Source organism: Gopherus evgoodei, chromosome 11 (assembly GCF_007399415.2).
Source record: "Gopherus evgoodei ecotype Sinaloan lineage chromosome 11, rGopEvg1_v1.p, whole genome shotgun sequence".
NCBI lineage: Eukaryota > Metazoa > Chordata > Testudines > Testudinidae > Gopherus > Gopherus evgoodei.
Window position 1 is genome coordinate 28,852,645 of NC_044332.1, and position 27,908 is coordinate 28,880,552.

The 27,908-nt window shown below is 42.6% G+C and overlaps 1 protein-coding gene across 12 annotated transcripts in view; it reads right to left on the reverse strand.

The window, feature by feature from the left end:
• Nucleotides 1-27,908, reverse strand: part of PMS1 (PMS1 homolog 1, mismatch repair system component) — a 122,508-nt gene that overhangs the window by 36,963 nt on the left and 57,637 nt on the right. For 10 of the 12 annotated variants that reach the window (XR_004002544.1, XM_030579538.1, XM_030579535.1 and 7 more), the window contains 3 exons: nucleotides 16,424-16,540; nucleotides 6,997-7,119; nucleotides 4,830-4,973 (listed from right to left, as the gene is read on the reverse strand). Coding sequence is in view for 11 of the 12 variants with exons in the window: in XM_030579538.1 (XP_030435398.1) it covers nucleotides 4,830-4,973; nucleotides 6,997-7,119; nucleotides 16,424-16,540 (384 nt within the window). In the remaining variant the exon portion in view is untranslated. Of the gene's footprint in view, nucleotides 1-4,829; nucleotides 4,974-6,996; nucleotides 7,120-16,423; nucleotides 16,541-25,535; nucleotides 27,894-27,908 lie in introns of those variants that run through there. The other 2 variants (XM_030579541.1, XM_030579545.1) reach the window with 2 other exon arrangements.

Here is a 27,908-nt window from a genome sequence, read left to right on the forward strand (position 1 = left end):
CAGCGTATGCTGCCAGGACCAGCCGCACCTCCAGATCATGCAGCACCAACCCCGTCAACCTCTTGCAAAGGAGATGAAGGAAGGGCTCAACGGCCAGAGTGTACAGCTGACCCGACAGCGGGCAGCCTTGACGCACCTCTCACCCGAAGCTGACAGGTGCGGTCAGGGTCCAGTTGAGCCTGACCAAATACTCTGAGGAGGCGTACAACACCTGGAGAAACCCCACAAACCGGGGCCTGAAGCCAAATGCCCACAGAGTGCCCAGGAGATACCCGTGGTCCATCCGGTTGAACGCCTTCTCCTGATCCAGGGACAGGAGGGCAAACGACAGACCATCCCTACACCCAAGCTCCAAGAGATCCTGGACCAGTAAAGATTATCGAAAATGGTATGGCTTGGGATGGTGTAGGTCTGGTCTGGATGGACCACGTCTGCCAGCACAGACCACAGCTGCAGCAAGATGGCCTTTGCCACGACCTTACAGTCCGTGCTGAGGAGCGAGATGGGACGCCAATTCCAGAGATCGTGGAGGTCCCCCTTCTTTGGCAGCAAGGCGAGCACCGCTTGCCTGCATGACGGAGGACTCCACTCTTCAAAGACTCGGCCCTGATGGTGGAAAGGTCCGGGCCGAGGACGTCCCAGAACACGCGGTAGGACTCCATGGTCAGCCCGTCCATGCCCGGAGATTTATTGGTGGGCCTGAGACGGAGGGCTTCCAAGAACTCAGCCAGAGTGAGAGGCAGCTCCAGCCGGTCCCGGTCGCCCGTGTTGACTGTGGAGAGTCCATCCCAAAGCACTCCAGAGGCATCGACGTCGGTTGGATCCAGGGAGAAAAGGCAAGCGTAGAAGGCTCTGGCCCTCTCGCGCATCTCCACTGGATCCGTGAGAGAGGCACCGTCCTCCACCAAAACGCAGAGGATGTGCTTTTTCGCCCCCCTCTTCTTCTCCAGGGTGTAGAAGAAGCGGGAGCCACGATCCATCTCCTGCAGGAGATGGATGCAGGATTGAACAAACAGGCCCCGGGCCAGAACATTGTCAAGGGCCTGGAGCTCCTCCCGGTACACTCCACAGAGGAGTGGATCCTCAAGGCTGGTGGCCAGACACCTCTCCAGCTCTAAGACCTCCTGCTCCAACTGCTCTATCACCACATCTCTCTGCCGGTTGGCGCCCCAGGTGTGGCTATGGCAGAAAAGCTGGGCACGCATCTTCCCCACGTCCCACCACCGCTGCACTGAGGGAAAGGCATGCCTTTGTTCCTGCCAGGCCAGCCAGAACTCCTGGAAGGATGCCACAAAGCCCTCATCCTCCAGCAGACTGTTACTGAATTGCCAATAGGCTGGCCCCTACTTTTCCGAAGAAAGAGAGATCGTCACAGCCACCAAATGTTTGTCCGAGAATGGGGCTGGCCAAACGCTGGAGGAGCGGGCTTGTGAAAGACGACAGCGAGAAAAATAAATGCAGTCCAACCAGGAGTGGCTCGACCGTTGTTCCTCCACCCGGACATAAGTGAACATAGAGTCATCATCCAGGTGGTGATCGCACCAGAAGTTCACCAGGGAGTAATGAACTACAATCTCCCTGAGGACGTCTGCAGCGGCCGGGCTTGGTTCAGTCCCTGTGCGGTCCCACTCCTCAAGGGTGCAGCTGAAGTTTCCAGGGACTGGAACTGGGTCAGGGACAGGACACAAATCTAGGACAGGAACGGGGTCAGGGCAGGGAAGAAGGACAAAATCAGGGGTCCGAGTGGCAGAGCCACTGGGACACGGTGCCTCTTCACCCAATACAGTGGGCCAAGGGGCAGCAAGGGATCGGGGTACCCCCACAGCACCAAGCTCAGGTGCCCCACTGAACGAGGTTCCCAGGATTACAGCCCACAGCGGTGGGGGTGAGGGCTGCGGCCCTGACTCAGAGGGTAGAGCACCCATAGGCCCAGAGCCCTGCCGCTTGGCATCAGCCATCGCCTCACTGGGCACGGCAGTGTCGGCCGGATTACCAATTATCTGCTCGGGGCTGAGCAGATGGTCAGGTCCTGGGGAAGTGCAGCGGCCAAAACAGGGGCATCCACCCAAGATGGGGGGAGGGCAGGGGGCGGCAGATAGCAATCACCCTTACCAAGGCCCTCTAACACAGGGGCATCCACCCGCTGGGTGGTCGGAGTCAAACTTAGGGCCTCGATCTCATCAAAAATAGAGGTAAATCCCCACCCGCCTCTACAAGGTCCCCCTCAACAGCAGCCGAGGCAGTAGCCACTTCGGTGTCTACAGTGGGCACAGATGGCAAAGCAGCAGGAGGGACACCTTCTGTAACTCCCTCAGGGAGGGACTCCATAGGAGAGATGGTACTACCCATGTCCACGGCTGCAGTGATCTCGGCAGACTCCAAACGATGAACATCAGCAGGGGAGTCAATGGAAAGCCCAGCACCACTGGCCCCCTTCATAGTTTTACAGGGGGTCCCTTCCCCCTCGCCAACTAGGGGGGGGTGCTGGGCCCACGCTCCCCGCTTTTGGCGCTTCCCTCGCACAAGCTCCCAGCTCACTAAAGAGGGGGGCTGGCCAGCCAGGTCAGAGCAACGGAGCGAGGGCATTGATGGGAGGGTAAGGGAAGAGGACGGCAGGACAGCGGGGAAAGGGACAAACTCCCCCTGAGGCAAGTCCTGCTCAAGTCCCGCCACTGGCCCTGTCACCCTCTCCTCCGCGTCTCTGGTCTATCACTCACCACAACAGCGGGGCCCACATGCTCATCTGGGCATATCAGGGGGGCCACCCCGAGACCTGAGTGGAGTTGACAGCAGTCACAGATGGAGGAGGGGCGACCCCAAGGTCCGGGCAATTAGAGCTGCCGGTGATGGTAAAGCCAACACCCTTCCGGGTATCGGGGGTCCCAGATGCCCCTCCGAGCCGGGCCAGGGGGCAGTCCCTCCGGATGTGTCTTGCTGCCCGGCAGAGGAAGCACTGGGCCTCCCCCAAGGAATAGTAAGCCTGGTACTGGGCCCCTCGATGGGGCACCAGAAAGGACCCCTCCAGAGCCACTCTGTCATGTGCCACTGGTGGCACTTGAACCTGCACCTGCCGGTGGAACGACAAAACGTGGCAGAGGGTGGGGTCCTTACAGCCCAACGGAAGGGGGTGGAGGAAGGACAGGGGCTTCCCCAGGGTGGAGAGGAAAGGCAAAAGGGTAGCATTGGGGAGGAAGGGAGGAACAGAGGAGAACACCACCCTTATGCTCATAGATGAACACAATATATGGGGGAAGAGCAAACAAGGCTTTTGTAAAGGTATATCATGCCTCATCAAACTATCAGAATTCTTTGAGGGAGTCAGCATGCACGTAGACAAGGATGATCCAGTCGATTCAGTGTAGTAGAATTTTCAGAAAGCCTTTGAAAAGGTCACCCAGCAAAGACTCTTACACAAACTAAGCAGTCATGGGATACGAGGGAAGGTCCCCATGGTTAAAATATAGGAAAGTCAGTAAACAGGGGTCAGAAAAAGGGGTGAACAGTGAAGTGGCAAAATTTGCACATGATACAAAACTTCTCAAAATAGTCAAGTTCCAGACAGACTATGAAGAGCTACAGAAGGTTCTCTCAAAACTGCGTGACTGGGCAACAAAATGGCAGATGAAATTTAATGTTGATAAATGCAAAGTAATGCACACTGGAAAACATAATCCCAACTATACATATAAAATGATGGGGTCTAAATTAGCTGTTATCACTCAAAAAAGAGATCTTGCAGTTACTGTGGATAGCTCTCTGAAAACATCTGCTCAATATGCAGCAGCAGTCAAAAAAGCAAACAGAACGTTAGGAAAGGGGTAGATGATAAAGCAGAAAATATCACAATGTTACTATATAAAGCCATGGTACACCCACACATCCAATTTTGTGTGAAGTTCTGGTTGCCCCATCTCAAGAAAGGTATATTAGAATTGGAAAAGATACAGAGAAGGGCAACAAAAGGTGTAGGGAATAACTTCCATACGGGCAGAGGTTAAAAAAACTGGGACAGTTCAGGTTGGAAAAGGAGATGATTAAAGGAGGATATGATAGAGGGCTATAAAATCATGAATAGTATGAAGAAAACAAAGAGGGAAGTATTATTTACCCCTTCACACAACACAAGTATTAGGGGGTCACACAATGAAATTAATAGGCAGCAGGTTTCAAAAAGAAACATAAGGAAGTACTTCTTCACACAACATATAGTCAACCTGTGGAACTCTTTGCTAGGGAATGTTGTGAAGGCCAGTAGCATAACTAAGTTAAAAAAAAATTAGATAAGTTCATGGAGGATAGGTCCATCAATGGTTATCAGAAAAGATGGTCAGGGATAAAATCCCATGCTTCGGGTGCCCCTAAATCTCCAACTGCCAGAACCTCGGACTGAATGGCAGGAGACAGATCACTCTGTTCATTTCCTTTGAAACATCTGGGACTGGACACTGTCTGAGGCAGGATACTGGGCTAGATGGACCATGATCTAACTCAGTATAGATATTCTCAGGATGTTGGGCTCTGAAGGGAGCATGGCTGAGACAGGGGCTAGTATGACAGTACACAAATGATCTTTAAAAATCAAACAAAGGGTTACTCATTTGATTCAATAATTTTCAAATAGTCATGTTACAAGGGCAGCCTATCATATATGAACTACTAAAGCCTCACTCCTGAAAAGGCTAATGTGTGTGCTTAATTTCAAGCACCTAATTAGTCACACTGAAGCCAATGAGTTATGCATGAGCCTAAAATTAAATGTGGTAAGTCTCTGTAAGATCAGGGCCTAAGCAAGCAAACCCAATTTAAAAATAAATTAAAATATAAATTACCTTATTATGAAGTAAAACTTGAGTTTTATCAGGTGTTAAATTAACATCCACAGCAGAGGTTGGTACAGTAATATTAATAAAGAAAACAGGATACGAACGAGAAGAATCTTTATGTGACTTCAGATTATAGAACCATCGAACCAGCTACAGATAAATGCAACAAAGGAAAGTCAGTAAAAGTAGTAAAATAGACCCGAAAGGTACAGAAGCAAAATACTATACTATACACACAGTTCTTAAATTGTATTTTGACAAATTAAAGAAGATACTAAAACAAAGAAGTTAAAAATGTCCTTTTGGGGAGATCTGCACACCAGGAAAATCCTCAGTAGGGCATTTGAATCCTCAGTAGGGCATTTGTGCCATGTAAGTCCCAGAAAATCTGCTCCAAAGTATTAATTGTGGCTCCATGAACTTTCTGAAATAATATACTTAGCCCACTTGATATATCTGGAGAAAAAGGTACTGTATGGTTCTATTCAGTGCTCAAAGTGGGCAGGAGATCCAGCACTTTTTTCTAGGACAAATGAACACCATTATCTCTGAAATTTTTAAAAAATGAAAATATATGTATATGTTGTAATATTTTGAAATAAATATTGTTTTCTTAGAGGAAAGAAAAAGGATGAATGAGAAGGTGGCATTCCTACCAAGTCCACCAATGTCAAACTCACCCTCCTCCTCAGATCAGGATTCATTTGTAATTTAAATAATAGAGATAAGCTCTCTCTGGAACCCTGGCTGTGACTAAGATTTTCTCCAGGTCTCCCCGCTCTTCTCACTTCTCTTATCTCCTGATGGAGTTAAGAAGTCTCACCTGCCACCGACAGACTACAGAACTATTCAGCAGTTATTTTCAGGATTTTATCTCCTGCTAACAAGGTGGGTCAATAGTAGGAGAGCCCTGCATGTTTATGCAGGATCACAGATCCTTCTACAGGTGCCCATATTTTTGGGGGGGAGGAGGGAAATCAAGCAAGAATCATGTAATAGAACAGACAAGAACAAGAAAAAAAAGTTAAGTATAAGGGTGAACTGCAGAAAAGATCTTTTTGAATCCTGCAGTTGTAATATACCCACATCACCCTCAAGTTCTGCTCTCAGCAACAAACTGAATTACAGTTGTATGATATATACAGGTCTGTCGATGGGGGGGCACAAAGGGACAATTGCCCAGGGGCCTGGGCAATTTAAAAGGGCCCAGGGGCCCCCGGCTGCCACTGCAGTAGTGGCGATGGGTGGGAGCCCTGGGCCCTTTTAAATCACCCGGATGGGCCGTAGGGCGCCTAGGCGTGCGAGACTGCTCTGGGCCCTGTGCTTTGGGTGGTCCTAGAAGTGACGTATTCGTCACTTCTGTCTTGGGCCCCCCCCAAAGATGGCCCTGGGCCTAGAATTTCTGTTGGCGGGCCTGGAGATATATCACTTTTTTCTTCCTTCTTAGGATAATAAAGTGTGAAACTAAAATCACAGGCTTACACACTGTAGTTCAGGTACAACAATGATTAATTCAGCATAACTTGGAAAGATGTTTTTCTTAGTAGATACACTTTCACTTGTGACCCAAAGCTGTTTAAATAAAACTTTAGTTATAAAATCTTGGTGAGGGAAGGGGAGGAATGCCACTGCCCCATTCTACCTCAGAAGACAGCTCAAAATAAGGCACAAAAGTATTATTATTATTGTTGTTTATATGTATTACGGTAGCACCCAGACCAGACACCCCAATCAGGGCTGGGTAAATCTGGGCACTACACAAACATAAAGTTTCTATCCCAACAAGCTTGAAGTCTAAATAAGATGTGAAGCAGGGCCTGTGAGATAAAGAAGGCAGAGCATTGGTCTGACTTGACTCTTCTTAGAGGCTGTGAACCTGATTTCAGGTTGTGTTGAAGAAAGTTTCATATAACTTTGGGTCTCAAGTGAGAATTATTTGATTTTCTCCATCACAAAACAAGGGGGATTTGATGTAGTCTTTAATTTTGTTCCCATAATCAATTGTAGTGCAAATAACAGTGTTTAGATGCCTAAAGTACCCAATTTGTGTATGCATTTAGACTTTCAAAAGCTAACGTTTGCACCGTCAATTAATGTGCACCAGCTATCAATTGTGGGCAGAAGGTTAGAAACCTCTCTTTATTCTATTGAATTAGAAATTGGGGTATGGTACCTTTAATATTTCCTTTTGATGTACTGGCCGATTGTTTATATAGATGAAACTCCTTTCTGAACTTGAAAGACTTGTCAAAGAATTGTCTGATTCAGGTTTTGGAAGAAATCCAGAGAGAAATACCTATAATTGTAAAACAAGTACAATTATCAATAAGAGAAGTCTCCCCAAACATTTTATTTGTAAAGAAAACAGATAACTCAAATTAATTAGCTCAGGATTCAAATGACCCAAACGTGCATTGCCTTTCAAAATTATCAGAGAAATCAATAAAAGAATTCTTTTAAAAGAGCTGAAATAGTTTGTGTTTTGCCTCTATTCCCGTTGAATTTATTGAGAAATCCTAGGCCCAGATTCTCTGCTACACCAGAGCGCTACTCAGGGCAGCAGAGGGGCCTACAGAAGTGCCTTTACGCCATCTTTGCTCTCTCCCTTTCTAATCCTTGGAGCAGTCTCAAGGGCTATTCTGCAACAAGGATCTATCAAAGCATGATGCCACCTTTGTGTTCGTCTGATACCTGTGGTTGCCAGTTTGACCCCTGTACATTTTAGAGGCATTATTTCAATGACTCCGTAGGCAGGAATTGCTCTATACACACCCTCTTCTGCTCTTGTTCACCCTCTACACTGGAAGAAGCCAGGTGAGCGTAACATAAAGCAAGATGCATCAGTTCTCTGCTAGCCAGGGATTCCCCCGCATTAGGACACCTCCAAAGTGGTTTTGTATGGCCAGCAGCGCAAAGCAGCTTTAACAGAGGCCAGCATCTGGTCCCTCAGGTCAGTCTTACAAACAGATGAATATTCAGTTCACTTTGCTGCATAGTTTTAAAGTGATGTCAAATTTACAAAATTTAAACAAGAAATTCTTGAGGCATTCTGATGCCTGTCTGAGGCATATGGACGTGTTCTTTTATGTGTTCTAGCCTCATTTCAAGATGCCAGCACATTCCTTGTGTTCTGCCTGGTAAAGCTTGTATGTAATAAAACACAGAACTCAAAGGACTGATAAATGATTAGCAATGGAGTATGGGGCCCTTCACCCCTATCATCTCTAAGTCATCAGTTCAAATTCAAGACAGACTCAATGCACATTAATGTTGCTACCATGGTGCCTGTACAGTAGCCTGTGTGAAACTGGTCTCCAGTACAGTTCCAAATAGACATCATCCACATTGCAAAATCTTCTACAACAACTGGCATGCTAGTTGGCAGGTTCAGCAGAGAGGCCAGGGAATGAATGGACATGGGGATTAAGACACTAGCTCACTTCCTTGGGTTAGGGCTGAGGCACACTTGCAGGCAGAGTGGTGAAACTTGATCTGCAATTGCCTCTCCTGTACCTGTTCTACCTGTAATGTGGGTGAAATAGTCAAACATGGATGGCCAAAGTTAGGCACCTAAAATCAAAGTGGCCTGATTTCAAAGATGCTGAGCACCCAGCACTCTGGCTGACTTCAATAAGAGCTTTGTCAGGTTACTGGTATTGAACCAAAGTCCACTGGTTCCCTAGACAGCACACCAAGCCTCTGTGCTGGGGGTGGGGATGTGCTGAACCATCACTCCATGTCAACACTATTCACTGTCAGAATGCCAGTATTGAACTCAGACCCATCACACCCTTAGGCAACATTCCTAGAAACTACACAACAGTGCACTACATTGCTGCCCCTGACCAATAGCCTTAGTGCTAAAGGCCTACAGCCACACAGCAGTCATGCCCAAGGCCCCCGATTGGCTGGACGGACAGCACTCTCATTGGGTACCTGGACTATATAAAGACCTAAGGAGGAAGCGGAAGATGTCTGAACAACAGGCCACTGCCTGTGAGTTGCTGCCTTGCTACCTGACCCAACTTTGCCTAGCTATCACACCAACTCACATTCTTTGATTGGATCGCCCCGCTCCTGACCCGTGAGAAATCCAGCCATTGCCCTTTAATACTTATGGACTTCCTGGCTAGCAGGTCACCCACACATCACTTGAACACGGGACTCCAGTCTGCCTTTAGCCCATTTCAGCCACTGGCATTACAAGCTGTGAGTGCTCAGCACTTTTGAAAATCAGGCCATTTTGATTTAGGTGCCTAACTTTTGAACCAAGACTGAAAATTTTGTCATGGTCTTTTTATTCACTTAAATCAAAGCTAATAAACATATGAAACAGAACAGATAATCTTTTGGCTTCAGCGCAATCCTTTGTGATTCCTGGTTAGCTACTTGACTTCAGCAAGCTATTCACTCCCCTAGCTCTGCAATGAACATTCTGTGCCAAAGCTGGAGTGTTCTGGTCAGCAACGGTTATACACATAACTAAATGCCATTGAACAAGTTAAAGAGGTGTCAACTGTCTGTTGGACCATTATCAGAAAAAACAACTAGCTGCTCTCTTACACTTTATTCTGCAATTCTGTCATAGACAATCTAAATGTCACTCTGTTTTATATTTCAGCTTTTTAAAATTTTAAATACTAGACACAAGTTAGGTCACTTCAAACAATAGCTTGGCTAAACAAATGGACAACATTAAAACACAGCTGGAAGGCTCTAAAATCAGGCAGTTAAGAAGTTGCCATATTCAGACTTAGTTGACTTTTACTAACTGTTTAAAACTAGTTGGGAAGTCAGCATGCACCGTAACAGAGTTAATTAGTGAAGATTTCTAAAACTGGATTGCACTGGTAAAATTGTCATCCATTAAATAATCACACTTACGATAAGACAGTTTTAGAAAAAATATATAAGCAAGGAATCTTGATTTTAAGTTAAACCAATTGTTTAAAGTGACTTAGGATTATTATATTATTATAAGTGGGATTTGTAGCCCCACTTCCCATTATATGACCCTTTTTCCAAGTTGCTTACAACTTTGCAAAACTTTAGCTGTTTGGGTTGAAATTTTCCATGCGTTGTATCTTTTCGGGGAACATTTCACCTAAAATGGTTCAGCTCATTCAGAGAAGACAGGGAGGGAAAGACATATGTTTTAATAATTATGGTGATCTCTTTCTTTAAGAAGCTCTAGCAACCCCATGGTCTGTGGCTTTAAATCTGATGGGTGGAGTGGGTCCTTGTGTCAGGGATGTGCCTTTTGCAACCTCCATGAAAATTCACCTAAATTTGGTCAAGTTAGAAGACTTTGGAAAAAAATCAGTTTGCACATGCTCAGTAGACACTTGCTAGATCACAGCTTAATTCCCCAAAGATTCTGTCCACACTGAGCATCCTCCAGGTAAGGGCTAAGGAGGACTTTCCTTGCAATTGCAGTTCCCAATTGTTCTGGGCCACACTGGGTCCAGGTCCAGATCCAGTACCTGGACTGAGAGCAGTGAGCCTGCCTCTTCAGTGCTCTTAATACCCTGCTGACATCCAGGCTGCCATTGATGTGGAAGGTGCCTGATGCAAAGACAGAGGACACAAGAGCTGGACCTGGTTGGGGAGGGAACATAGTAGAATGGGGCAAGGAATCTAGTGATGGGAGACTGAGGTTGGTGGGAGAAGGGGAAACTGGGAGTTGATGGAGGAGACTGGGAACTAGTAAGGTGGGGAGGAGGTGATGGGGATAAGAGAGAATGAGATCACAAGAAGCCATGGTGCAGAAGAAGAACTGGGCCAGGCTGCCAAAGAGACTGGAACAAAGAGCTTGGTGGAATATTGAGACTGAACAAGAGGCCCGGTGAGGGAGAATGGGACTGTGAGCCTGTGGGGAACGTGAGTATGGGATGCCTGGATTCGGGGTGGGCAGCATAGATCAGAGGAGGAAATAGGAGAGGGGAACTAGGAATGGCTGGTCAAGGAGACTAGGACTGGGAGTCCAGAAGAGGAGACTAGGACTTGCTGGGCAATGAGACAGACTGGGATGAGTGGATACAACAGGTTGGTAAGGAGAATGGAAATGGGACAAGGAGATGGAGCAGGGACAAGACAAGACTGGGACAGGGACAGGTTGGAGGGAAAGGCAGAAGAATCTGTGCCTACTAGAGCACACTTCCCTCCAGAGTCTGAAATGGAGCCTAAGATTCTTGAGTCTCACAGTTCCTCTAATGTAAGTAAACATATGTAAAATTCTTGGGCAAAGCTTATCATCCCCCTTTAGTGCTGGTCCATAGTGGATCACAACCTACTACTACTATCAGTTACTCTCTTAGCTCAAGTGGGAAGGGACAGTGAGATGGATCCAAAGGTTCCAACCCTGCTGATGACCCATGTGGCTCTCAATATGATACCACATGATAGAATCATAGAAATGCAGGGCTCGAAGGGACCTTGACAAGTCATCAAGGCAGGACCAAGCAAACCTAGACCATCCCTGTCAGGTGTTTGTCCAACCTGTTTTTAAAATCTCCAATGATGAGCATTCCACAATCTCACTTGGAAGGCTATTCCAGAATGTAACTACCTTTATAGTTAGAAAAATTTTCCTAATATCTAACCTAAAGCTCCCTTGCTGCAAATTAAGCTCATTACTTCTTGTCCTACCTTCAGTGGACATGGAGAATAATTAACCAACATCCTCTTTATAACGGCCCTTTATGTATACGAAGACTTATCAGGATCCCTCCCCCCAGTCTTCTTTTCTCACAGTCAGGTTTTCTAAATTTTTTATAATTTTTGTTGCTCTCTACTGGACTCTCTCCAAGTTGTCCACATCTTTCCTAAAACGTAGTACCCAGAACTGGACACAGTATGGCAGCTGAGGCCTCACCAGTGCTGAATAAAGCAGGACAATTACCTCCCAAGTCTTACATACAATGCTCCTGTTAATACACCCTAGTATGATATTAGCCTTTTTTGCAACTGCATCACATTGTTGACTCACTCAATTTATGATCCATTATAACCCTCAGATCTTTTCTGGCAATACTACCACTTCGCCAGTTATTCCAAATTTTGTAGCTGTACATTTGATTTATCCTTCTGAAGTGTAATATTTTGCACTTGTATTTATTGAATTTCATCTTGTTGAATTCAGACCAATTCTCCAATTTCTCAAATTTGTTTTGAATTCTAATCCTATCCTCCCAAGTGCTTTCAATTCCTCCCAGCCTGCCGTCATACGAAAATTGTATAAGCATACTCACCATTCCATTATTCAAATCATTAAAGAAAATACAGAATAGCATCAGACTCAGGACAGACCTTTGCAAGACCCCACTACATATGCCCTCCCAGTTGATGAGCACTCTTTGAGTCTGGTCTTTCAACCAGGTGTGCACCTACCTTATAGTAATTTCATATTTCCCTAGTTTGTTTATGAGAATGTCCTGTGGAACTGTCTCAAAAGCCTTACTAAAATCAAGATATATCACATCTACTACTTCCCCTTATTCACTAGGCCAGCAACCCTGTCAAAAAAGGAAGTTTGTTCTTCACAAATTCACACTGGGTATTCCTCATAACCTTATCATCTGGCAGATGTTCACAAACTGATTGTTTAATAATTTGTTCCGCTATCTTTCCAGGTATCGAAGTTAGGCTGATTGGTCTATAACTTCCCGGATCCTCTTTGTTTCCCTTTTTAAAGATAGGTACTATGTTTGCCCTTCTCCAGTCTCTAGGACTTCACCCATCCTCCAGGAGTTCTCAGAGATAATTTCTAGCAGTTCCAAGATTGCTTCAGCCATTCCTTAAGTACTCTAGAATGAATTTCATCAGGCCCTGCCGACCTGATTATATCTAACTTACCTAAATATTCTTTAACCTGTTCTTTCCCTATCTTGACTTGCATTCCTTCATGGAGAATTTGTTTTTTTTTCATTTTGCTTTTTAAACAATCTAGGAAATTATACACCCACATCCACGCAGTTAAAAGAATGTTAAGTTTGCAAAGTGAAGCACTCAAAAGACAGGAAATGCCAGAATTAAGGTTGTCTGTGAAATCTTAATTCTGCCTCTCTGTGTGTGTATGTATTAGAGTACAGTCCCCAATTACATGATCAAATGATATTTTCCCAAAAAAGATGCTTGCCTCATTCAGTGCTCAGGTCAGATGAATCAGGATGGGGATGAATCAGAGTTGTATAATAAAGGAGACTTGTCTGTGGGATTCTGCTTCATTTGTTGCAAAAGTTGGGAGATGTGTACTGAATGAGGCAGGTAACTGCAGGAAGAGAAAGGACAGTCTCAGAGATAAGGCAGCTGAATTCTGCCCAGCAGAACTAAATTCTATCCCTGCCTCTGCTACATAGTCCCTGTGTGATGTTAGGCAATTCACTTAAACCAAACTAATCAAAGGTGGTCGCTAATTCTGGGTTCCTCATTTGCTGGGTGCCTGAATGAAGACCTTGGAGTATGATCTGTAAAAGTTCTGAGGAGTCATGGAAGCTGGGAGACATTCCAGAAGACTGGAAAAGGGCAAATATAGTGCCAATCTATAAAAAGGAAAATAAGGACAACCCAGGGAATTACAGACCAGTGAGCTTACCTTCTGTACCTGGAAAGAGATGGAGCAAATAATAAAGCAATCAATTTGCAAACATTGAGAAGATAGTAAGGTGGTAAGTAATAGTCAGCATGGATATGTCAAGAAGAAAATTGTGTCAAACCTGATAGCTTTCTTTGCCAGGGTAACAAACTTTGTGGACGGGCAGGAAGCGGTAGACGTGGTATATCTTGACTTTAGTAAAGTTTTTGATACTGTCTCACATGACCTTCTCATAAACAAACTAGGGAAATACAAGCTAGATGGAGCTACTATAAGGTGAGTGCATAACTCGTTGGAAAATCATTCCCAGAGACTAGTTATCAGTGGTTCACAGCCATGCTGGAAGGACATAACAAGTGGGGTCCCACAGGGATCAGTTCTGGGTCTGGTTCTGTTCAATATTTTCCTCAATGGTTTAGATAATGGCATAGAGAGAACACTTATAAAGTTTCCGGACGATACCAAGCTGGGAGGGGTTGCAAGTGCTTTGGAGGACAGGATTAACATTAAAATGATCTGGATGAACTAGAGAGATGGTCTGAAGTAAATAGGATGAAATTCAATCAGGACAAATGCAAAGTGCTCCATGTAGGAAGGAGCAATCAGTTGCGCACATACAGAATGGGCAATGACTGCCTAGGAAGGAAAACTGCGAAAAGGGATTTGGGGGTCAGAGTGGATCACAAGCTAAATATGAGTGAACACAGTGTAATGCTGTTGCAAAAAAAAAAAAAAAGCAAATGTCGTTCTGGACTGTATTAGCAGGAGTGTTGTAGGACAGATACAAGAAGTAATTCTTCCGTTCTACTCTGCGCTGATTAGGCCTCAGCTGACTATTGTGTCCAGTTCTGGGCACCACATTTCAGGAAAGATGTAGACAAATTTGAGAAAGTCCAGAGAAGAGCAACAAAAATTATTAAAGGACTAGAAAACATGAGCTATGAGGGAAGACTGAAAAAAATGGGTTTGTTTAGTCTGGAGAAGAGAAGACTGAAGGGGGACATGATAACAATTTTCAAGTACATAAAAGGTTGTTACAAGGAGAAGGGAGAAAAAAATTTCTTCTTAACCTCCGAGGATAGGACAAGAAGCAATTGGCCTAAATTGCAGCAAGGGCAGTTTAGACTGGACATCAGGCAAAACTTCCTAACTGTCAAGAGTGGTTAAGCACTGGAATAAATTGCCTAGGGAGGTGGTGGAATCTCCATCATTAGGGATTTTTAAGTGCAGTTGGACAAACACCTGTCAATGATGGTCTAGATAATACTTAGTCCTGCCTGACTGGACTAGATGACCTCTCGAGGTCCCTTCCAGTTCTATGATTCATAGATGCAATGGAAGCTGTGCTTTGAACATATAATGTACTATGTAATGCTAAATATTCTGGAAAATCAGATCCTGAGTATTTCAAATTGGGTACCCAAAAAAAGTAGATACTTTTGACCTTAATGTCTCTATGCCTCAGTTCCCCATCTGCAAAATGGGAATAATAATATCCCCACACCTCATGGAGTGTTGCAAAAATAAATTATTTAATATTCCTGAAGCACTCAAACAGTATAGCGATGAGCATCATAGAAAGCCAGTGAGGAAATTAACAACTCAACCTTCAGACCAGGGTTTGAATAGCGTAAAATATAAAAGGCATAGGGCCACCCATTGAACAGTAAGGAGAAAACGAAATATTGAATAGCTGTTCCTTAAATGAGCATCATCTGTTCTGTGCACTGAATGAGGCAGCAGTCTTGTGGAAAAGACATGGGATCATGTAATTAAAGCCTGTATTAAAATGCACATGCACAAGGGAACTGAATTAAGGTTGCACAGGCAACCTTAATTCTGGCATTTCTCAACTTCTAGGAAGCCTGAGCTTGGGCTCTCTTGCTCCTCCAACTTCAAACCAAGGCATATGAAATACCTCACTGATCTACCAGCCAGTGGTTTGAGGATTTGTCTGCTCAGGTGAACTCACATAGCTTCCACTTTCCCCTTCATTCCATTCCATTCTCTACTTATTGCCTCAGATTCCTCCCACATAAATGCTGAATGCCCACCACATACAACAAATATTGTGTTTGCCAGTCGGAGTGGTTTCTTTGTAGTCCTGTTCCTATGCCAGGTGTCAGAGGAGAGCACAAAATCTAAAGCAGTTTCATTTTCCTAATTCAGTGTATATGAGGGTTCACATAAGGTCAGTTTAAGAGTGACATCTGAACGAACAAACTACTAAAACAATATTCTTACGGACATGCTAAACAACCATTTTTACTAGATAGATTATGCTTCAATGCTCTTTACACTAGTCTAGTCAGCCTTTATAGCTGCAAGATAAAGAACAAAATTAACAATTACTAGACAACAGAGGAGCGAGTCACTCCTTTAAGTGATATCTAAAACTAAATAGAGGATTTCTGAGTTAAAATATACCTCTGAAAATATTAGTAAGGTATCTTCTGCAAAGGAAGCAGCAATTGCAAAGCTCCATTAACGTCAGTAGGAGCACAGTAAGATTAATGCAGAGCACTTCTGGAAATTGTACCCATTAACTCCTTTAAATTTAGATTTAGGGGTAATTTTGCACATCTTCCTTTAAAAATAATTTTTGTTGTTTTTGTACAGATACCTCTAACTGCCCTTTTACAAATGTAGAGGACGTTTCGTATTGTAAGATCATGAGATGCCATGATGATGATAATGATATGGAAGTACAGATAACTGAACAGGCCACCCATCTGCACATAGGCCATGTATCCTACACTAGAAAGTACACAGTAATCAGTAATTCTGCATTTGTCACAACTATTTTTGCTGCCATTTGATCACTGCCACGTGAGTCTTGATTTGATGATTCTTGGAGCGCACTTTCAATCATCAAACCAATTAATTTTAGAGATTGAGCAGTAAAGGAATTTAATCATTTTAGAGGCCTTTTCTTTTTAAATGCTGGGTTTTTTCTTTGTTGGTGGGTTTTTCATGGGGGCTGGGAGAAGAAGGTTTAAAAATTTACCTCAGGATCTTCACAGCGATGTTGAAAAGGTACCATGCTGCCCATAACGGCAGTTCCCAGAACTGACATAAAGGACATTTTGTGATCTGACACCCTGGTCTTTTGCCAAATAACTGCCTGAAACAAAATGGCACAGAGTCAAATTTTTGACATTATATTTAAGTTTGTTGAACTCAAGTCATCTGCAACATTTCATGACTGAAAACATATATACACAACTGCACACTTATACAGGACATGTAATGTTCTATACTTTGATCCTCATGCATTCATAGCTTTAGTATGAACATGTACTTTATGATATATCTTCTCATAAAATCTTACTCCTAGTTTAAATAAAGAACAAGAAAATGAAGGAATCTGTTCCCACATATATATTGATCCTGGATGTAACTTTAACTTACAAGGATTTCTGCAAGAATTGAAATTTGTGCAATTGCTGAAAAATAATCAGCAAAAGAATATATTATGGATCCACTCCGCCCTCATGTAGTCAGTGGGTTTGTATGACTGTAACTGAATCAGATTGAGGGTCCTAAAAATGCATCTTGCATATTCTTCATACTGGCTGGCATCATAACATAAGAGTTGTGATGCTCATAATACCATGGCCAAAGTATAAATCACTGGCCTGGGAATCATTAGGTTAGATTTCTGTTCCTAGACTCAGTGTCTAACTATCACTCTCTCTGCCTTAGCGTCTTTATTTGTATAAAAAAGGAAATTATGCTTGCTTGCTTACTCACATCTTTGTAAAATGCTATACAGTTGAGAACAATAACGAAGGCTATACAATTAATTATACACCCTGCTATGTTGGTGCAAGCCCCTACATAGACAAGTTACACTGGATTTCAGTTCCTAAAGAAGACAGGGTCCAAGACAAAAGTACAGATTTAGCTTTGAACCTCTTAGCTTTTGTCATTTTGTGCCAATGTTAACATAGAACCTTGAATTTTAGTTAATCCCCTAGTTTTGGGTAAGTTAGAAGAAAAAAATGGGTGGTATGTATTAAGTGCTTTTATTTATTTATTTTTTTAAACTGCTCCTAGATACCTATGAGATTTAACATGAAAAATACTAAGGACTGCTGCTCCTGTTCCCATCTATACTATTCAAACACATATTCAGGTATACAGGAGTTTAAGATACAGAGATGCCTACATGAATTTAGTTTTTGGCAACATGGGGTGTAAATCTACCCCACACTAGCCCACCATACTCTAGCCATGTGGACCATGCTATGGCACAGTTCCCCAGTGTGTTTTAATCTACTCCCATTTCAAAGTGGGAGAGATCAAAGCACACTAAAGAACTTTTAGTACACAGCAGCAGGATCTATACAGACACTTAGCATGCAGCAAGCTAGTCTTTCTGGCAGGGCCCTTACTCTTCTTTTTGCCCTGGCCTTTCCCGCCGGCTGGGGGGGGCTCCTGCAGAATTGCAGGGGCTAAGGGACATGGCAGCAGCGGAGGTCACCCCGTTGCCTGCTGCTGCCAGTGCCCCAGCGGGGGCATTAGCAGGTGGTTCAGCAGCGGCGGTAGAAGGTGGGAGGGATGATGGGGGGTCAGGTGGAGGAGGGGCAGCGGGGTCTGCCTGAGGGGTCCCACCCACCTTGTCCCCTGCCATAATGAGAGTGGGGGAGGGGGACATCCCAGCTTGCCACAAACTAAGTATTTGTGTAAACAAATCCACAGATGAATGACTTGACAAACTACAATAGCTTGAGCTCCCTAAGAACCATTACAGTCTCCCAGCAAATATCTGCTACAGATATTAATGACATACCTTAGCTGAGGTTTTCAAAGTAAACTAGAGGATTTAGCCACACAATTCATGTTGAAATTAACGGGAGGCGTCTGACTAAATCCGCTCTCCTAGTGAGCACTAAAAATCTTTATAATTATACATAGACTTTAACCAGTGCTTCATGTTGTCTATAGTAATCATATAGCTGCATCTAAGTGTATTTTAGTGTGCAACATTCCCCAAGGGCTTCAGCACCTAAGCACAACAGGATAAATTAAGATTAAAAATGTTAGATTTAACCTGAAATATGTTTGCATTACAATGCTGAATTTAAAGTGTCCTAATATGTGCAAGGCATCCAAGAAATACAAAGTGATTCATAGTATTCAAGTACCGGATGTGAGTTATAAATATAATAACTGAGCAAAAAATATACCTATAACCTCAAGAAATACAGAGCCTTAAAATCCCACCTGTCCTCCAAGTTATTTCCTTGCCTTGCAGGGTGCATTCCATTGAAGAACACTGAGTTCCTGTAAAAATGATACTCGTTTTCTCCATAACATTTGGAATGTTCAGGCTGCAGATATAGGAGACTACAATTGCTCCCCAATCTTTATTTCTTCTAATTACACATCAAACACATTGAGCATTGTACTGCTGGACTTGCTACTTGAGTCTAACTCACTTAGAGTATAAGAATATAGTCATGGGATCATTGTGACCATCACCTTCTCCTTCCACTGCAAGCTTGAAAAGCCCTGAATTTGGAGGTTCTGGTTCACTGGTGGTGGACAGCAGAATGAGAAGAGCCACATTTCTAGGAGTTCCATAGGAGCTCCACTGAGGTTCCCACTCTGCTGCTGAATGGTGAGCACAGAAGATAGAGGGGCAACTGCTGCCTTGAGGATTTAGCAGCAGCTCTGAAGTGGTATTGCTGATGCTTCATAGAGTGAGTAGTGGAGGAGGGAAATTCTTCCTCCCTGTGCCTCTCTTTACTCCCTGCTGCATAAACATCCTCAAAACAGTGAGGAAAGAATTTTCCCTTTAGAGTTCCTCTTTAAAAAAATATACTTGTTACTGCTTCTATTTTGAGTTATATCTACATTTTAAATGATCAAAAGTGCCAATTTATCTTTACTAGATATTATATTTCCAGTGCGTGTGACCAAACTGAGAAAGATGCTTGTGACACAACTAATATAAACATCACACTGTTTATTTTAGCGTGTATTAACATGATGCCACAGGTACAGATATAAATCCTAGCTGCTGATTAATGCAAGGATGTCATTGCACTGCCTGACCTGCTGAATGGCTGAAAAAAGTTCATTTCAATAAACTGCCTTAAGAAAGCTATGGAACATAAGAACTTACTAAATGCAAACTCTGTAAAAGAGGCAACTGCTAACAATTTGGGGGCACATTTTTACTGATCAATTATTTCTTAAATATCAAGATTAAAAGCTGTAGGCAAAACTCCTGAATCTAGTTACTAGAACACGTTAGCTCAAAGTTCTCACATTGCAGAGGTCAGTCAACTAGTTAAACGTGCATATCGGGTAACCACACAACAGATTGGTTTAGATTCATTTTCAGAACTGGCTGCACACTATGAAACAACACGGCATGATACTTTAAAAATAACTGGTAATCTAAAGAATACATTATAAATGCATTGACTTTACCAACAGGTTTTGAAAAAGAAGAATCAAAGCTGTTAAGAAGAAATGCTACTTATATTTATTTTTGAAAGTGTCTGTACTTCTCAGTGAGTTTCCTGCAACAGTTGATTTTTATAACCTTGCTTATACCCTGAAATTGTGCTAAAAATATATACACACACACCCCCCTATATTTTCTAGGTCACATAAGCCTGGAGTCTGTGATGAGCCAAGTAAGAATCTGACTCTAGTCAGTATGATGACACTGCAAAAACACCCTAATTAAAGATATATTATTACATACAGACCATCTTAGGTTTTGTTGGAGCTGACCAAATATATCCTGGCTCCCTCTCCATTTCATTGAGGGGCACTGCATGAATTAGAAGGCATAAAAAGCCATAACACATATAAATATCTATTTCATGGGCACAGATTAGTGTACTGACACATTCAGAGTTTGTGTATACAGTACATACATTTTCTAAAATTATACCCCCCCACATCATTCAGACCATACATCTCTGTTGCTAAATTTTAGAGCACATATATAGGCCAAGATTATTCTTGGTCTTTTGAGCAGATGCATAATAAGTGGGGAAAGAGTCCCTCATTTGCATCCCACAGCAGGAGCTGGGAACAATGCCTTTATGCTTGTGAAGAACAAGAGCTCTTCAGAGTGATTCTTTCCAAAGACAACAAGGAAGGTCATAGGGCCTGACACCACTCCTCAATCAGCCTTGCTTTTTAATACTCTCACCAGCAGCCATGTTAATACTTTTACCAGCATAATTGTGCTTGTTTACCAGCAAAAGAGAAAATCTAATAATCAAAACAGAGAATCGGAGGTCAAGGGAACTGGATTCTATTCTGACTCTGTCACTGATGCCGTGTAACTTTCAGTGGGTCAGTTAACCTGCCTGAACCACAGTTTACCTAGCTGACGAATGGGAGTAATTAATCTTTCCTGACATTGCAAAGCACATTGAGATCCTTAGCTGAAAGGCGCTACATCCATAAAGGTTTTGTCTTCACTGCCAAAAAAAATGTGTGCATTTACCAGGTGATAACTAACACATGCTAGCTATCATGCTCTAAAATCATAGTGGAGACAAGTATGTAATTTTTACTGTAAAGTAGCTAGGTGAGGGAAACATAATGCGGTAAAAACTAGAGTGCCTCGTCTCGACTGGCATTTTATAGCATGAAAGCTAAGGCATATTACATGTGGTCCTGAATAAGAATGGACTTAAGTGAATGCTTAAGTGTTTCTTGAATCAGGCCATAAATCTTTTTTTGAAAAGTGGAAAGAGGCTGCCAGCTTTTGTGGGGGTTTTACAGGATGTGTGTATAGGGAAATTGCAAATTTCCCAAATTTTCCTATAAAACTCCAGATTAGCTGGATTATTAAAACAGAAAAGTGACAAACGGGCGACAGCCTCCAGCAAGCGTTACTGAAAGTCACTACTAACCACTGAAAGATAAATATTATAGCCTGTCTACTAGGAAGTATGGAAAATTAAAATAAACTGAGAGGAGAAGTGGCTAGAGCTGTAGGGAAGGTAAAGGAGCAATTACACCACCTTCTCCTTATGGTCAATCAATAATCAATAATACATTTTTATGGGGAAGAAACTATAGTTGAGAGTCTTGTCAAGGTAAACCTAAGGGCATCTAAATTAAACTTACATTGCCAAACTTTCTTCTGCTTAGCAGGCATACACATGAATGTTGGATTCTCTCTCTGTTCTTGTCAGCATTAGTATATTTATATGTTTAATAATCTGCCTTGAAATTAGTATTGGGGAAATTAAATTTAGGTTTTGTAATGACCCAATCATTTTGTCATTACAAAACCTAATTTCCCCAATACTAATTCCTCCATACTGTTACTCACTCCTTCTTGTCAACTGTCTGTAATGGATCACTCTCTTACCGCTTCAAAAGTTATTTGTCCTACCTTGGTATCCTGCTGTTAAGTATCTCGTTAGACTGACTTAACACTTGTTAAAGCAACACACATCCTTTCGTGTATTTATACCTGCTCCTGCATCTTTTACTTCAGACATCTGATGAAGTGGGTTCTAGTCCATGAAAGCTTATGCCCAAATAAATTTGTTAGTCTCTAAGGTGCAACAATGACTCCTTGTTTTTTTTGGTTTTTTTTTTGCTGATACAGACTAACATGGCTACCACTGAAACCTGTCACCAGTTTTTAATAGTAACTTAAAGGGTGGGGGAACCTCTCCTCCAACCCTCAAATATTTTAAAGATTCTCTAAGGAATAAGGATCAATTGTCCTATCCATTCTATAGGTGGAAGGGACCCAAAAAGATGTGGAATTGAAGTGTGCCATCTTCATGGCATTAGCTGCTCCTTCTCCACATACATCTCCCCCTGGCCTCCAACACAAACATATGCCTCAGTAGATATCAGACACTGCAGAAAGGAAGGGGTGGGCTACAGGCAAGTTTGGGGGATAGTAATTTTCCACAGCATTATCTCCCCACCCCCAACAAACCCAAGGGATTTCCTGAGTAAATTAATGCTGACTCTGTCAGCACTAACTTACTCACTTAGGTTTCCCCTCAGCGATGTGAGCACACCCTCCCAAGAAGGGAGACATTTCAGAGAAGCAGGTGGTGGAGAAGCTCTTGACAGCATGATGGCTAACAGTCATGCTTGCTAAAGAACTGGAAGGCATTAAGAGGAACTGGAAGGCACTGCAGGGTCACAGGGCCTCCCTGTGGATAGCCCTAGCATCCAACAAAGCCCCCATAATCCACACAGATTTTAGAGAGAGCTGCAAGTTCTCTGACCAACCCACTCTGCCAGATCCATAGGGAAGGGATAGAGAAACTCTGCTCCCATGCATGACAGAATAAGGAGGCAATTCTGCAAGTAAAACTCGCAGTGTCCAGATGTGATATCTCACTAGGGGTAGTGGTGGTGGTAATGTTTTTGCATTAAAACAGTAATGTATATGGATTCTTAAACTGTAGGGAAAAGTTCACAGGTCCATGTTGTTTCTGCAGAGGGGTTGATCAAATAAAAACTCCTCTAGAGCTTTGTCAACACGAGATTTTTATTTATTTTTTGGGGGCACGACAAGTAGATAGTTTGAATCAGTGAGATTACACAAATTGCAGTGGGAGACTGAGAACTGAATCCCATTTTTAAGAGCATATTTAAAAGCCTTTGCTTTTTAGTATTTATTATTAGTCAACAAAAGCAACACAGGATATCACTGTAACAAAACACAGCGGCAAGATTATAAAAAGGCACACCTCCAAGAAATTATTATAAATAATTTCCTCATGGCTTCCTCTCCTAATCCGTCCCCTGTGTATACGAAGTAAAGCAGTCTGAATGCCTGCAAGAGCTGAAGACATGTATTAGGTATTGCAGTACATACTGTACGCTTGAACCAGTCATTGTTACGAGATTTCTCATATATACTGTGCTGTCACTTGAAAAGTGTGATGGATGGGAAACTGGATGGCTCAAGGAATTAGTAATAGGATACAGAGCATTTCACCTCTAGGTCACCAGTTCGAATTCAATCCAGGTTGGTAGTGACCAAAGGTTGTCACCATCTGACAGCTGTTCGGCGGCTGATGTAAAATGAGTTGATGGTCACTGCAAAATTCCTAGCAGGCAGGTGCTCACATCACAAAAAAACCATACCATAATTAGCATCTTGTTTGGCTTCCTCGGCAAAGAGGAAAGACATAAAGACTAAATTACCCTCCAGGTTAAGGCTGAGGCACATTGGCAGGGCAATTGGGAAGCCTACACCACCAGCATATAGGCTCTGCGGGTATACAGTTTGCAATGTTGTCAATCCAGCACCTTTCACAAAACTCGAAGTCCTTTTCAATTAAAAAATAAATAGGTTGAAGGCTCATGACAAAACAAAGTCTGCAGAGTCCTGACTGCACCCATTATGAGGTAGCCACCATTTTAGATTCCTGTACACTCATATACTTTAAGATTGTTATAGATTTAATGTGCTTCTTTGAGGATTGCATGTATGAAGATTACAAACCTTCAAACACAACTGCAGAAGACTTGCTCCTCGGAGGAAAAATTCCAAATCAAAGGGTCTGATTCTTCATTTGCTGCATCTCATTTGGGTCTAATCTAAAGCCCACTGAAATCAATGGAAAGACTCCTATTGATTTTAGTGGGTTTTGGATCAAATCAACAGTCATATAAAATACATGTTAATTCTACAAAATATAAGGCACTGGAGGAGCAGCCCCCTCCCTGTAATGTAAGCTGGTTTTGGGCTCCTGAGTCCTGCCCAGTGTTAAAACAACACCGTTAAACAAAACAGTTAAAAATGAAGTAGTAAATTGGAAAATTCTGAAGACTAAAACCACAGTCAGGTGTAAGTGCACATATAGGAACTCAAAGTGCCTGACCTGATTCACTACAGCATTACTCTAGATCACCAGAGTTCTCTAACTGTGGGTCGGGAACCCAAAGTGGGTCACGACTCCATTTTAGTGGGATCGCCAGGGCTGGCTTAGACTTGCTGGGGCCTGGAGTGGAAACCACTGCCTGGGGCCAAAGTTGAAGCCCAAGGGCTTCAGGCCTGGACTACGGTGTTCAAGTTACAGGCCCCTGCCTGGGACTGAGCCCTGGGCTTTGGCTTTGTCCCCCCTCCCCTCTCCAGTCAATGGGGTTTAGGTGGACTCAGGCTTCGCCCCTCCCCCCCACCCCTCCTGGTGTTGTGTAGTAATTTTTGTTGTCAGATGGGGGGTCGCGGTGCAATAAAGTTTGAGAACCGCTGCTCTAGATTTATGACAGAACATTGATAACAATTTTAATTTTCTCTTCTGAGAAAATATTACATTTTAAATATCCAAAACACCCAAACCTACTAAGTTATGAGCCAATTTCAGCCACAATTCCCATGTATTCTTTAAAACTTCTAGTTTAGAGGCCTAATTTACCACTCTTATGCTCCAATTTTACATCACCACCACAAACTGACTGGCATTTAAATTGATCCTATCAACTGAGGAAAAGGACCTGAGTATTACTGTAGATTGCTCAATAAAGATCTCTGCTCAGTGTGCAGCTGCAATCAAAAAGCAAACAAAATTAGAGGATGCACAAGGAATGGTATGGAGAATAATACAGAATATATAATACAATAGAACCCTGTTTATCCGACCCTCCCTTAACCAGCTCTCTGCATTTACCAAACAACCAGGACTCCAGGGTCAGAAGCAGATGATCTCTCATGCCTCTATTAGATGGTGCTACAGCATCACATTGTCCCATTCTCTGGTTTATCCTGAGATTTGATTATCTGATCTGGCCCTGGTAATTAGACCAGATAAATGGGGTTCTACTGTATCATTATATAAATAATGGTTCATCCCCATCTCAAAAAAGATCTTGCAGAATTAGAGTGTGCTAATGAGACGAGCAACAAAATAATCAGAAGCACTGAAAAATTCTTATATTAAGAGAAACTTGAAAGGTTGGGATTGTTCACTTTGAAAGGAGACAAGAAGGGACATGATGAAAATATACAAAATAGTGAATGGTACAGAGAAGGTACATGCATAATTTTTATTCATGAAATGTTATGATACGAGAAATAAGGGACATTCCATGAAACTGAAAATAAAAAATCAAAACTCATAAAAAGAAATACTTTTTCTACACAGAGCATAATTTGACTGTGGAACTCATCGCCACATGATGTCACGGAGGCCAAGAACTCACCAAGATTCAAAAAGGAATTGGACACTGCTATGGATAACAAGAATATCCAGCGCTATAATAGTTAATATGCTTTAATAAATGTTTTGGAAAGGAGACAAAAATACTTCAAGGCTTAAGACAATCCCTAACTACTACAGTTTAGGACCACACTTTCATGAGGGGCAGATTACTCCACATCGGCCTGCTGAGAGGTTTCTTGACCATCCCCTGAAGTATGATATTGACCATGGTCAGAAACAAGACACTGGAGAGATAGGAACTGCCATACTCGATTAGACCTATGACAGATCTTTTTATAGCTGAATGTGGAAATAAAAATTGTAGTGGGGTGCATGTCCCCGAGACAAGTGCAAATTTTAACCATTAGAGGGAAAACAAGCCAACAGACCCTTAATTTGTGAAATCTGAATTTTCCCATACCAGAAATGATATCCAACCCTGGGCAAAAGGGCCAGCACAAGACCTATTCACCACTTAAGCCCTATTTTGTGCACTGATGTGGGAGTTTCAAGTGGTCCATGGGCCTTGTGCTGGCCATCTGCCCAGGGGTGAATTTCACCTCACTAGAATGTGTGACAAACATATTGAGCTGTTTCAATTTGTACTAAGATAAAATAACTTACCGGGTTCCACTATCATTTGTGCCTTCTCCAAACAAGTGTTTTTCCCTCAGCAGAAAATAATACTAGATTTATAGTGTGTTTGGGGGTTAAATCTTAGAGAATTTGACCTGAGCAATGCATTTTGCTTCAATATCAATTTGAATTCCATTTTATTAAAAGGTTCAAGTTTGTGCTTTACAGTTCCCAGTTACCACAATGCTCATCTTTTTGGGGGGCACAGACTCTGGATGTGCTAACCAAGTTAACTTCACACAATTCAACTCATTTAACATATAAGGGAAAGTATTCTGATTTAGGATTATTTTATCTAACCCTCTGCTAAAAGTTCAGCAAGTACTACACAAGATTCTGTGTAACTTAAGCAAGACTCATATACAGGAATACCCAATACACTGCTTTACGATATGACAAGATATTTTTTTCCTGTTGATTGGGTTATTTGATATTTATTTTTTTACCCTACAAAAATACGAAGTTTGAAACAATTAAAACAAAGCCTGAAACAATTTAAGATGGCTGAAATATTTGTATCATCCTACCTCTCTGACTCAGACGAGGAAATCAAGCTTTAGTTAAGGTTTTGTTTTGAACAGGAGTACACACTTGGTAATAATGGAGAAATACAATTAGCCTTAAATAACTTCTATAGAAAAGAGCACAGAAATAAGAATGGACATATTTGCTTTGCACAAATGTAACTGTGCCACTCAATTAATTTAAATATACTTATCAACTCACAATTTTTGTCCACATAATTACTATCATGTACAGTACTGCACTAACCTCCTATGTGCAGAAAAAAATGAAAGAAGGGACTATCAGGATGAACAGTAAAAAATTAAGACAACATTTGGTCAACAATATGTGTGTCAAATTATCATAGAGCCCACAGCCAAACAAAGATGTATCACCACACATGTTCCAGAAAAGACACACTCCAAAATAGGCTAGGCTTGGAACTTTTTGAGGAAAAGCTTTTGAATGCTGCATATTAAAGATACAGAGCTCAACTGTTACCCATACTGGTCTTCCTCACACAGGGACTAGGAAGTTCTGTTGCCCCAGTCTCGGGTATGGCCAATCTGTGCTTGATGTAGGATTTTGGGGTGGACAGGTCTAGAATGACACAGGTGGTAATATCTTAGCTTCGAGCTCCCCCAATCCTAGGGGTTGCCAAGTGATAGTTCAGCCCTGACTCAAATTAAAGCAACCATAAGTCTTCTCTAATGTACAATGGAAGTAAATAGGATTTTACATCAGCAGAAAACCACAGTGCAGTGCACTCAAACCACACTTTTTCCCTTCCCTGACATGCCCCTGATGCTAGTCGAGGGGCCCAGGAGAGAGTGAAGCAGAGCTGTCAATGTCAGAAATGGCATACAGCTAACTATGCCAGTGCAGCTTTGTGAGCTTTAAGGATCATATTGGGAATCTCATCCCACCTATCTTAGGTATCTTAGAAATACTTATCACGCTGGTATTACTTGTGGAGTTTCCATCTGATTATTCCGTTAAAGGAGGTTTAATCCTGAAACCCATTGATTTACCAAGATCTGCTGGGGTCTAAAACCATCTGTATGGAATCCCTTTATCCCTGAGTTATCTTTGAGTCCCATGGCAGCAGCTGCAACTGCCGTGCTGGGTGCTGCCTCCAACCCCTCTTTCGAGGGCAGTGGTTCATTGCAGGACCTGTGAGAAATGATA